Consider the following 12,425-nt stretch of genomic DNA (forward strand, 5'->3'; position numbering starts at 1 on the left):
TGCCAATTCTACATTTAACAGTGCATAGGATATTACAAGTGACAGTTTTTTATAGATATATTATTAAATCTAGATGTCTATAAAACAATAAAGGGATTAAGTTTTTGTTAAGTACAGTTTTATTATTCAGTAGGTAACCAATTTTTCGGTTAGTGTCAAAATGATGGTAGAAAAGCTCAAGTACAAAGTCATTTCAATAGAATTATTTTAGGGTAAAGGTACAATTAACACGACTGTGTGTTGCTGCACCAAGCTGCTGCGTTGTTGAACATTCGTAACCATGGAGATGGTTTAAGGGAGGTCCGGAAGTCCCTCGGGGCCCAGGGCCACTGCCACCCCAGGGTGCACCTCTCAGGGTGTGGCATTATGGCGAGGTGTCTGCCATCTGAGGAGCACAGACCAGCAATGCCCAGTGGAGAGCCGTTAGGGTTCAGAGGGTATTCCTGTGTGGGATGTCCTGCATCGTCTAGATAACGAACAGGGGCCAGACCCGCAGACACTATCCGCTCTAGTGCTTGTGGACTGGAAAACTGCATCAGACCTGGAAAAAAGTCATTGTAAAATATGGTAAATTATCACTACTATATGATCACATAAAATATTGTATTAGGCAGCAAAATGACTGTACCCTCTCCATGTGCAACCCACACCCCCAGCGAGGACCCCTCCATGCCCTGGAGCCACACGGACTGGGACTTCTCGATCCCAACACTGATAAAACGTGATTCAAACCTGCCAGACTTATTATGGGTCAGCACCACATCAGAGTCTGCAAATAAGACAAAGAGAAATGTATGTAAAATATATATATATATAGTATGCATCATCTGAGGTGCATTGTTTGGTTTATTTACTAGTATTTTCCACAGTCTTACCTTTGCCATTTTCTGTCTCTCCAACCCAGCCGAGCAAGGCGAGGAGCTGGCAGCCATTACAGACGCCCAAACTCAGGGTGTCGCTTCGCTGCCGGAAACGATCAAACTCAGCCTTGGCTTTTGGGTTGTATGCAACTGTGGCAGCCCAACCTAAAAAAATATGAATGATATAAAAACAGTCCTAAATGATTTTAAGTTATTGCCTCGTACCTTTAGCTGATCCCAGGACATCAGCATAGCTGAAGCCTCCAACAAACACAACTGCTTTGAAAGGGTCAAGGGTTAAAGAGCCAGAACAGAGGTCCTGCATTGTAACATCCCAAACCTATAAAAAAAATCATAAATGCATCAACAACAAGTAAGTACAAACACAGGTTTCAATGGTAGGTTTTGCCCATGAGTTTACTTCAAATCCTGCCATGAACAGAGAAACAGACATCTCTCTATCTCCGTTGCTGCCCTCCTCTCGCACTACTGCAACACGAGGCAATCCCTCACCTGTAAAATGCCACAACAAAATTTACAATTGTACATTGTGATAAAGGTGATAAACTATTATTATCATGCAGTTATTTACAAAGCTGCTCAATGATGGGCATTTCAGCGGGGTCAAAGCTCAGCTTAAAGTATGGCTGTGTCCTCCTGGAGAGCCCCTTCTCTTCTTGTTTAACACACAGCTCATTCGCCTGGAGACACTCGAGCTGGAAACTGGTGTCCTCCCAAACCCCTCGCAGTTTAGGGAGACATGCGTTCAGCACCTCTCGTCCATCCACACACACGCGGACCTACAGCATAAATAAGATGTAATACAAATGTCATATTACAATGTTATCATGGTGCAACAATATATGCTTATAATATTGTAGATATACTACTTATTCACTTAACATATAATATCATTATTATTAAATATGAAATAAAGATTAATTTATTTGAGCTAAAGTGTCAGAAGTGATGTATATTACAAGAGAGCTCATTATTTAATATACTGAAAATGTATACATACTCCTGAGCGCTATGATATTACATAATACATATTATCTAAATACACAGATCAATGTATCAAAGAAAGCTGTCTCACCTTTGAATCAGGTCCAAAACCAGATGTTTTCCCAATCTGATGGCACTGCACACCTGCGCTGGTATATCTCTGGCAAACATTTTCAACGTCATTTTGAGAAACTTCCAGGACTAGGCCGAGCTCCTCACTGAATAACAGCTCCATCACTGAATAGAAACAAAGAAAATGTTTGACTTTTTGCCAAGATGAATACTTTATCTTGTATAATAATTAATGAAAAAGTCACCGAATCACTCACCTCCAGCACCATGTGAGGACAACTCCACTTCAACTCCTCTGTTTCCTGCAAAGGCCATCTCCAGAATACAAGAAATCAGGCCTCCATCACTAACGTCATGACCAGCACTCAGCAGACGATCTGAAACAATATAATTAACAGGGAATGATGTTTGCATTATGTGTTTTATAAACATTAACACAGACCTGTAATCAGATTGGACCAGATGCTTTTAAAAATACCAAAGACAAAGATTATTGCTGATTTGATTTAAGTTATTTTTCAAAAAGAGACACAAGTCTTTTTTAATATGTATGGGTAATAGTATGCTTCACTACTACCCACCAGGGGGCACAGTCACCACAGTGAACGCTTGGTCCTTTGGTGACATCATAAAACCAGAAGTCCTGAACCACAGAAAATATACAGTAAAAATGTGTCATTATTTTGTTGAGGCAGTGATTTCTGACCTGTGATGAGTGTCTGTGTGGTGTTGAAGCAGGCTGAGAGGAGATGTGGGTGGTCCAGGTCAGGAGAGCAGTCCCCGAGCTGACTGTAGCACTGAGCCAGAGCTGAGCCTCCCAAACGGTGGTGGTTTGGACTCAGAGGAACCCACAACAACATGCCTAGAGACAGGACAAAGAGTCAAAAGGACATATACATTTTGTGACTCATTTTACCCAACAATTACAACAATATTTTAGTGCTCATTCATATAAAATAGTTATAGTTATAGTAATAGAGGAACACTTTAAAATTATCTGACTAATAGTTACCTTTGCCATCTGGGTCCTCTAGATCAGGCGTGACAGTAGCAGTGATATCAGGACAAACAGCATAAGCCGAAATAACCAAAGCCCCTAGAACAGAAGTTAAAGCTAATGAGATTTTTACTTTATTGGCACAACTTCATACAATTGCTAAGTTTCAGATGACTTAATGACATATCATTATTTTATTCTCTTATTCTATTCATTAGTGTGTTCTATAATTGGGGATGGGGATGAGATGAGACAAATCTATTGTTAATAATAAAATATACATGGTGATTGATTGGATATATACATTTGGATCTATGATTTCTTATAAATTATCCTACAAACTGTTAAGAGGTTACCTGGTGCCTTCACGGTCTCCTCTCCTACTCTGGCAGCCATACTCAGAGAGTCCTTGCCCCCATCGATGGCCACACCCAACTGCCCCATCACTTCACACATGGCTCTGCAGGCGTCCCACAGGCACGCACCCTCACCAGGCAACTTGGCAGCCCACATCCAATTCCCACTGCACTTCACATCCTGACAAAACAGGCAAAACCAGGTTGGAGAAATCCATATTTGCTTTCTTTTTAAACAATATAAAATCATATATCTGTGATGCAGTGTACATAGCATCTCTTTTTGGTAATGGGGATATTATGCTTGACATATAATGACAATAAATACAATTTCAGTTTCTGTAATCAACTCAGCTCACCTTTAGAGCAGTAACTTTGGCAAACACCAGATTAGTGAGGGCCTCTCCCACAGCCATGCGGGCCCCAGCTGCAGAGTTGACCAGACCTTTGATTGGCTGCTCTCCAATGGCTGTCGCTGCCCCCTCCAGGCCAAACGGAGACAGCGCGATTACAGCGACATCAGCCAGCGGGGTGTGCAAAGGACCCACACACTGCTGCTGCGCCACCAGCCCAGTGACAGATCGGTCCACCTGACGAAAAGCCACAACAATAGTCACTTTCTGATATCATGACATGCTGGATCAGTAGATTATGAATTACAATGCAGTGTGAAAAACTGACAAAACATGAAAGCATTTTGGAAATAAATTTGAAATGAAAGTAAAGGTAAAGTAAGTTGAACAGTAAGGCTGTGTAAAACATCTGACCTAAAATAGTCCAAAACATGAAACAACAAAATACTACATTTTATAATCTATTCACACGAATCAATTAAACTTCTGGGACTCAGATGCTCTCTTAAAAGTATCTTATTTGTAGATATTAATAGCCATATATTATATAGATAATTCATATTTTTTTATTTCATTGTCAAATGTGTCTAATTGTCATGGCAAGTGAAAGCACCAAAAAGTCCAAGACAAATTCATCTCTGTATATAGTTGTTTTTCCAAAATATTCTACAGTCGTGAACACACTGACCTTGTTGGTGAGGTACCGTTTAGATGCCACGGCGGGCAAACGCAACACCCTGTCCAGAGCCTCTCTCACTGTGAGCTCCGGTGGCAGAACCAGGGCTTTGTGTTTTGGGCTCACACGCTCCATCTTAAAATCCTTCTGCGGCATCTTCCCCAACACCCACTCGAGCTGCAGGTCAACAGGACAGCGACCTCCATTGACCTGTTCTTCATCATCGACCAATGTAATCTATGAGGGCATACAGATTAGAAGTCTTGTCATTGAGCTCTGAACGTAAGTGCATTGATTTAACAAGACCACTGTGCACTTATTGACCAGGGATGAAACGTGCCTTGCCGTCTCCTGTGATGTTTCCCACAAAGTCGACTGGACACTTCTCCCTCACACAGACCCTCTCCAGGAAGTCTTTGTCTGACGGACGAAGCAGTAAAGCGTTGCTCTCCTGGTACTCTGCCCCCCATAGTTCCAACACGCTCAACGTTGGGTCACCTTTCTACAAAATATAAATAACAGTCTTAAATTATGGATGCTTCACTCATTTTGGACACTAAGAATTGTGTTGGTTTTACTTTTACACCTTAAAATAATGAACAAGCAAATGTGATCCCTGATTTTTGAGGATAGTGCACTGAGAAGAGAAGCCATTTAAATTAGGTCAAAACAATAGCTTTGTCACAATTGCAGTTTAGTGAAGGCAATTTTAGTGCTGAAATGATGAGAATGCAGCAGGTGAAGGTGTGTTAAAAACATAGTTTGAATTGTGGTTTTGTTGATTAAAATCCAAAATGTCATTTTAGCATAATATTTGCACTTTAATACAAACACAATAAAATTAGCATATAATTTATAAGCAAAGATTACCTTGAACTTACTGCAGTAAATCACAGCTCCAGCAGGTTCACTAAGCTCCTTCAGCACATTACCTAAGAATGACAATGATTAAATGATGAATGAGACACAAGTATTAATAACCAATTGCCCAGACTCTTTTATTATAAATACATTTTATAACAAGCACAGATGGAAATTCTTTGCTTGTAACAGAATAATTACTTTTGTTCATATACAAGAAAAGCATACATCATCGTTACTCATTTCATTTTTATTGAGTTTGTGTTACCGTTTCCTCCGGCGCCCTGGTCGTGAATGCTGCAGATAGGGTTTCCTTCACTCCTCTCCAAACAGGCCCTGAGAGCTCGGTTCATTTTCTGCTCCATCTCAGCGTCTCCTCTCTGCACCGCTCCTAGGTCCCGGTCACTGGAGTTATCCCCCTGAACCTGAAAACACACAACATCCCATTCATCTAGTGGGCATCTATAGAGGTCAGTATAACAAAAAGTAATTTGGAGAATTTTAAGAGAATATTTGAAGAGAGATAATACATGAAACATAAACAATCTATATGGCTCTTTCTAGAACATCATACGAAAGAGCCATCATACAAGTTTGGCAACTATTCTAAACTCAAGGGACTTTCTGGTAAAGTAACGAGAAAGAGAGATACAAATAGTCTTCATAACATTGTGTTGGATAGAAAATTTAAGTTCTTTATATACCAAATATTAGTCGATTTACACATTCATTTACATGTTATACGTTATATCCAGACCAATCACATGCTGTTTTTTTGTGTAGAAATTAGGGTAAAATGTGATAAATCTTAACTAGTTGTATAACAGAATTGCACATCATCATATATAGACCTATCATCACTGTGACTTCCTGTGTCTCTTGAGGTTCATACTTGCACAGATGAAGCAGCTCCACCTCCCACACCAATCCTGTAAACAGGGCCTCCAATCTTCACCACCTCCATCCCTGATTGGCAGAAACAGCAGGGGGCAGCGGTGAGTCATTGATCTAGTGCTGATGCTTTGATTATTGTGCATAAAAATAGCATCTGCATCGACTGAACATCTTTCACACTATGAGTTACCCGTCTCTGCTTCCTGCTTCTTTATATGGGCATCCTCAATGGACCCGATCCCTCCGCTGAACATAATAGGTTTGATCCACTCTCGGCGCTCACCATTTGTCAGGCGCATCCCAAAAGAACGGGCGAAACCTGCACCCAAAATCATGTTTTAGTAACGAGGAATACAAAACATAGAAATTACAAATGAACACAGTTGTTAGTGAATTGCAGAGTAAAATGATGTTACAAAAAGCCTTTAGTTTTATAGTCTGTTTGTGAATGTATTAATAGACAATATCCACTTAGACATATGATAATTGATGAATCAACTACAGTATTGTACAGTATAATACAGCACAAGAAAAGAAATCTTAGAACCTGTAAAACTTCAATTTTCAAGATAAAAATATCTGTATAAGTGTCAGTTTATCTTTTCCATACCTGAAAGAACAGGCTCTCCAAACTTGTTGCCATAATCAGAGGCTCCATCACTGGCCTCTATTGCCACCTGCAGTGGAGAGGCAAAGCTGGAAGGATAATCCCAGCCCATCCCTGTACACTCCCAGGGCAATGTATAGCCTACAAACAAAAAAATACAAATTATACTGGGGTGGGAAATGAAATGAAATGAAATGATATGATATGAAATGATATGAAATGATATGATATGAAATGATATGATATGATATGATATGATAACACAAAAAGTGTTCAAAATGGGACAGTTAAGCTTGGATGATATTACTGAATAAAATGAATAGAAGTTACCTGGTATGTGCAGGTTTCCAAAGCAGTATCCAGCAGTCCCAGCAATGACATGCCCCCCTCGCCCCGCGCTCTGGACGTCCCTGATACGCCCCCCTGTTCCTGTAGTGGCTCCACTGAAGGGGGCAACACCTACAAAAGAGAGAAGGAGGTTTTCACTTTGTGCGTTGAGCAAAAACAAGAATTATGTCTTATTGCAACATTAGCAAAGGCAATATTGCCATGACAAAAAATTATTAACACTACACTGGCATTTTTTTTTTTTACTGAAATTGTGATGTGAACAATTAAAGATACACTAACTTGTACTGTACACTGTAGCTTTTCTGGTGGGGGTTTGATCACAGTATGGCCCATAGACTGTATAAAGAATAGGACTAAGCGAGTGTGATGACACCCAGAACGTTCTCGCACTCAAATGAAGTTTCTGATGTTAGTGGTTACAGGAGTGAATTTGGAGCCATGCTTTATATTATGAATATTTTTTTAAACAGACAACATAGCAAAATAAAAAGACCAGGATCATGTAGAGCAGATTAATATGAACATTTAAAGACCAAATTGACAAGGATCAATGCAGCAGTTACAGAGAGAGGAGCCACAATATTCCAAAGTCAATGGGAACCAGGGTCAATAGGATCCGGAGGAGCCCGCATGCAAATTTCACACTAGTTCCGTCCACTTATATATATATATATATATATATATATATATATATATATATAGTCTATGGTATGGCCTTTAACAGCATTTATTCAATTAGGGGTATATTTATTGCAAAAAAGAAGTTAGAGTTAGTTATTGCAGCATTTCAAAATTTGATTAAGTTGATACTTTGTCGTTTTCAAATAAGGTTTTGTGAAATGTATTTTTTACGCAAAGCAATTGTACTAAAATGTCTCAATGGGAGAAGGTTTTTTCTCTCAGACCTGTTGGAAAGTTGTGTGTTTCTGCAGTAAAGATGACATGTCGGAGTGATTGTCGCGTCTCGTACAGACTGGCCTGGGATGGATCTTTAGGATACAGACAGTCCAGCTCCACCCCCTTGATACCACTAAAGGCACAGAAGGACAATATCAATCAATATTATATAAACCCACTGTAACTCAACTTAAATCTCACATTTTGTTTAGGTTAGGTTATACAAATACATTTTAAATATTTTAACACTCATAATGTGTTTGAGAGTGTTTTAAGATGTAGTTTAAAGTGTAATTCTCTTTCCATTCTCAAATTTCTAAAATGTTTCTGGGCTTAATGTAAACCACATTCCTGACCTGCTGTTGTCACAAAACTTGATGATGTTGTTTGGGTTGGTGTGGCTCTGTGTGTCCATGATGAGGCTGAAGAGAGTCTCCGTCTGCTCCTGTCCATCGATCAGCATCCGGCCACGGAAGAACCAGTGCCGGCTGTGCTCACTGAAAGAAAGTGTGAGTAGAACACGTTTAAAGTAACAATGTGGAGCAAAATGGATTCTCGCAATATTTGTGAGTTTACAAACTCACGAGAATCCATCTTGAGGTGCTCCCAATGTACAGTTTCAATTTTACTCCCGCAGTGCTGGGCCCAATCACAAAGCTTCTCTGCAGAGGGGGAGGTGTTTCAGGCACCAGGCCCACACCATAGACCAGGCATGTCCAAACTATGGCCCGGGGGCCAAATGCGGCCCTCAGACAAGTTTTTCTTGTTCCTCAGACTTCCAGGTCAATTGGCCCAAATTACCTTGCATCAATTGAAAAATATTTTTTTACTGCAAGTTTTTTTGAAAATCTACCTTGATAAAGCTAACTTAGTGTTTGGTTTTAAGGATCTTAGCATGAATAAAGACTGATGGCTCATTCTAATGTGTTAAACATGCTCACATTTCAATTATTCCCTGTACTGAGCATCAGTCTACAGCCCTCGATCGGCCCTCTACTTCGTCTGTGTTTAGATATGTGGCCCTTGATGAAAAAAGTTTGGACACCCCTGCCATAGACTGTAAGGGCTACACGGAGCAAAACAAACATGGCAGCAGTGATGGTGGCTTTTTGATGGCTAAATTAATTTATTGACATATTCCCTCTCTAGAATGACACTAGTTTTGGCTGTGACTGACTAAAAAGAAGCTGGTAGCTGGGCACTTCAGGGTGGTTCACTCAATCAGCTCAACACATTCTGCTGCAAATCCCTCCTTTTTCTAAATGCCTTTTTCAGAAAAAGCCGTTCCAGATAGATAATGTGTAGAAGTCAATTCAGAGCAATACACTTATCAATTTTACCTTTTTTCCATGATGTTATTCAAAATTTTCAATAGTTTGTTATTGTTAGTTAAATGCAGCTGTAAACAGATATACTGGAAATTGTTGATTGCAAAAAGCCACACAAACCATAAGTATTGTCAGCCATAATTGTAAGATACTAATATAACATTGTATAGATAAATTAAAATGCAAAAATCTGACCTGTTTGACTGAGCCAGGTCAAAGCACTCCACACTGGTTGGATTCCTTTTAACTCTCTGAAACATTGATGTGTAATAGTCCAGATCCCAGGAGTCAAAGGCCAGACCTGTTGTTGACAAAACAATTGGAACTAAATAAATCAACAATAGCAGTTTTGTAAGTATTTACTAAAAAAGTATGGCCTTTTTTTTTCAAATTTCTTCCTCCTTTCAATGTAGTATATAAATATATATATATATATATATATATATATATATATATATATATATATATATATATAAAATCTGCCTAATGTCTTCTGCCCATTTATTATCCTATTTATGTAATATGCATAGGATAATCTAAAAACCATCTAAATCTTTAATTATTCTTAGATATTATGGATTAATTTCAGCAAGGGTAAATAAGTGACCTAATTTTTTGTCAATTTGGAAATCTTATGAACAAATCAACCAATGTATAATATCAGATTAGTTTGTGTTCTGCTACAAGGAGCCATAATACTCTACAAACAGTATATACTATTGTTTACAATATTACTGTTTACAACAGTGTCTTTTTCCCTTGTTATAAATATAGTGGAAGTCAATCTGTGTGTCTGAGGTTTTTACTACTTTAAAGAACCAATTTGTGTGTGCACGTGTGAGCTGATGAGGAGCATCTTTTCAGTCTTGTGACTTTAACAAGTTAAACATCAATGTCACACATCAGCTGACATCATTTCCTCCAACAATGTCCTCCCAGAGTGCCTGACATTAGGAGAAGAATAACAAACACTGTGGGGCTGAACAAAATCTTACCCAAATCATTATTTGCTTTTTCCAGTGCTGCCTGACCTTCTCCCAAAATGTCCACCTCAAAAACAGGCTGTGGTTTGGTCTCCACAGCAAATGATGTGATTGGATTTGTATAGATGCATTCAGTCATACTGTCATACAATGACTCAATCAGCTTCTTTATGTTTTCTTCACAGTTCCCTTCCTCGGGATTCAAAGGCTAGAGGCAAGACACAAAAATTAGGTTTAGCAAAAAAATAAATAAAACATAAATCATTTAAGTTTGAAACATTTCAAACCTTGATGAGGAACCTTCGGGACAGTTCAATGCGTGTGACGTTTGTGAGACCAACACTTTGGCAGATGGAAACGGCATTGGTGGACCAGGCTGTAGAGAAGTTCAGCCTAAAACATAAAATACCAATTCAATTTAAATCTAAATACAACTGAATGAATACTATGGGTTTAAAGCACTGTCTTACTCTTACCTTGGTCCTATCTCCACCAGTGTAGCCCCGCTGCCCGCTATCAGACTGGGTTTATCAGACAGGGGCTGGGACTGCTGGGGAGGACGAAATAACCACAAGAGAATCTGACGCTGATCATCTTTTAGATTCTCACAACCTGTAATGAAAACACAGATATTAAGGACAACTTTGTAACATCTACCACTAGTTTCAGTTGAAAAAAAGCCACTGATGATAATTAAATAAATGATTCCATTAATTTGCCAATTTATAGAAACAAGAGACAAGACAAGAGACACTGATGTTGTTACGACAAACATTTATTTTAAGCAGTGTCAGTTCCAGGCGGTTATTAAATTATGGGGCAGGGGCTCTGTATTGGCCTTTAACAGAACACACTGCAAACATATACCGTAAATATATTATTATTTATTTTTTCTCAATTATAACCTGCAGGGAAAGGGTAACACAAGGGTGAGTATAGCTGCACAGTGGCCAAAAAAATGCAGCTTGGGCATTACAATGCAATAAGATTTCAGGAAAAGGCTTTCTGTGATACAGGAAGAAGCAAACATGTTGTAGTTGGCTCCCCATAACCCAGGTTTATAACTGACCTGAGACTTCCACATTGTAGCAAAGTTCAGTGGTGATTGATAGTTGAGGGTAGAGCTTGACCGCCCTCTGTAAAGCCCGTGCTCGGACAGACTCATTACTGTAGAACCGCACCACAGCCATTTCTGACAAAACAGACAGAGCATCCTCATCAAAAAAGTTACAACCCTTAAGAACAGAAATTCACAGGTTCTGTAAAAGGAGTTTTAAAGTGGTCAATCAGGTCAGAGGTCAAGAAGAGAACAGAGCCAACAACATAGAGTGACAGGGTTGATGAGCAATACACTTAATTTTTTTTTTTTTTTAGAGGGAATCGATTAGTCTTACAAAACTACATGTTAAGAACTGTTTGGTCACTTGCAGATGGTGGTTTATTTCTGAACTATATAGCTTTTTCCCCATAGACATCAGTGTGCCAAACAACTCTCTTCCATAAATGTTGTGTCTTTCATATGTAGTGTGTTTTGGCTTCAGCGTGTTTGTTTTCTCATTCAAAAGGACAATAAAAAATGAGTCAATCAATATGCAGGCACACACTGTACTTTCAGGAAATTTCTGACTACATATCACTGTTGTGGTAAAAACGTTTAAAGCAAAACAGTACATTCATTATTTAATCTAGGTCTAAGTAAACTGTAGCCTAAGATACGGGAAGTTAATTTGCACAGACTAAAGCCACTGTTGCTAAAAGACAATAGCATTAGCACAAAGTGATGGTAACTTGCAGCTGACTTACATGCAGCAATTTCAGTACTTCTCCTGTGTTTCTTACGGCTAGCCTGTCCCGGGAAACCTCAGCTTGTCCCTCAATGAAGTGAGCGTGGTTTGAGTTAGACACGGGACAGGATGGATGGACTTCTGTCTCCCACGTGTGACCAGCGGGGGTGCGCATGCGCAAAGGAGGCATTACCAAAACTGATGATCAAAACCCAAAACTGCTTTTTTTGTTTTGAAATTAACCATAATTTAAACTAACTAGAATCACATCATGTATAATATATGCAGACTATAAAAAAATTTAAAATAATGATTTTAACCATGGTTGTTTCATCTGGCACACTACTAAATTACATTTCGTTGCATGTATGAACTTGTTTTGTTTCTTATGTCAGCGATGT

General features: G+C 39.1%; 1 protein-coding gene across 1 annotated transcript; it reads right to left on the reverse strand.

Annotated features, from left to right (window-relative positions):
* Positions 1 to 95: 95 nt before the first annotated feature.
* On the reverse strand, positions 96 to 12,181 carry pfas (phosphoribosylformylglycinamidine synthase). Its single transcript, XM_020918815.2, has 28 exons — positions 12,044 to 12,181; positions 11,310 to 11,432; positions 10,717 to 10,852; positions 10,528 to 10,633; positions 10,253 to 10,448; positions 9,453 to 9,558; positions 8,286 to 8,426; positions 7,938 to 8,062; positions 7,012 to 7,140; positions 6,685 to 6,822; positions 6,265 to 6,393; positions 6,073 to 6,146; positions 5,449 to 5,605; positions 5,190 to 5,251; positions 4,660 to 4,821; positions 4,332 to 4,556; positions 3,650 to 3,880; positions 3,291 to 3,471; positions 2,950 to 3,033; positions 2,644 to 2,799; positions 2,195 to 2,314; positions 1,957 to 2,102; positions 1,453 to 1,660; positions 1,282 to 1,373; positions 1,086 to 1,200; positions 876 to 1,025; positions 629 to 769; positions 96 to 541 (listed from the first exon to the last, which is right to left on the reverse strand). The coding sequence occupies exons 2-28, from the start codon at positions 11,428 to 11,430 to the stop codon at positions 225 to 227; spliced, it is 3,948 nt and encodes a 1,315-aa protein (XP_020774474.2). The 5' UTR covers positions 11,431 to 11,432; positions 12,044 to 12,181; the 3' UTR covers positions 96 to 224.
* Positions 12,182 to 12,425: the final 244 nt, after the last annotated feature.

This window comes from Boleophthalmus pectinirostris, unplaced genomic scaffold, assembly GCF_026225935.1.
Source record: "Boleophthalmus pectinirostris isolate CB_2022bp ecotype Guang Dong unplaced genomic scaffold, ASM2622593v1 HiC_scaffold_7, whole genome shotgun sequence".
Lineage (NCBI taxonomy): Eukaryota > Metazoa > Chordata > Actinopteri > Gobiiformes > Gobiidae > Boleophthalmus > Boleophthalmus pectinirostris.

Coding starts and splice junctions, on each gene's coding strand:
- pfas (XM_020918815.2), bottom strand. CDS start 11,430: ATGGCTGTGGTGCGGTTCTACAGTAATGAGTCTGTCCGAGCACGGGCT. Junction 6,147..6,264: donor GAAGCAGGAAGCAGAGACGG/GTAACTCATAGT, acceptor TCTGCCAATCAG/GGATGGAGGTGGTGAAGATT. Junction 5,252..5,448: donor CCAGGGCGCCGGAGGAAACG/GTAACACAAACT, acceptor TGTCATTCTTAG/GTAATGTGCTGAAGGAGCTT.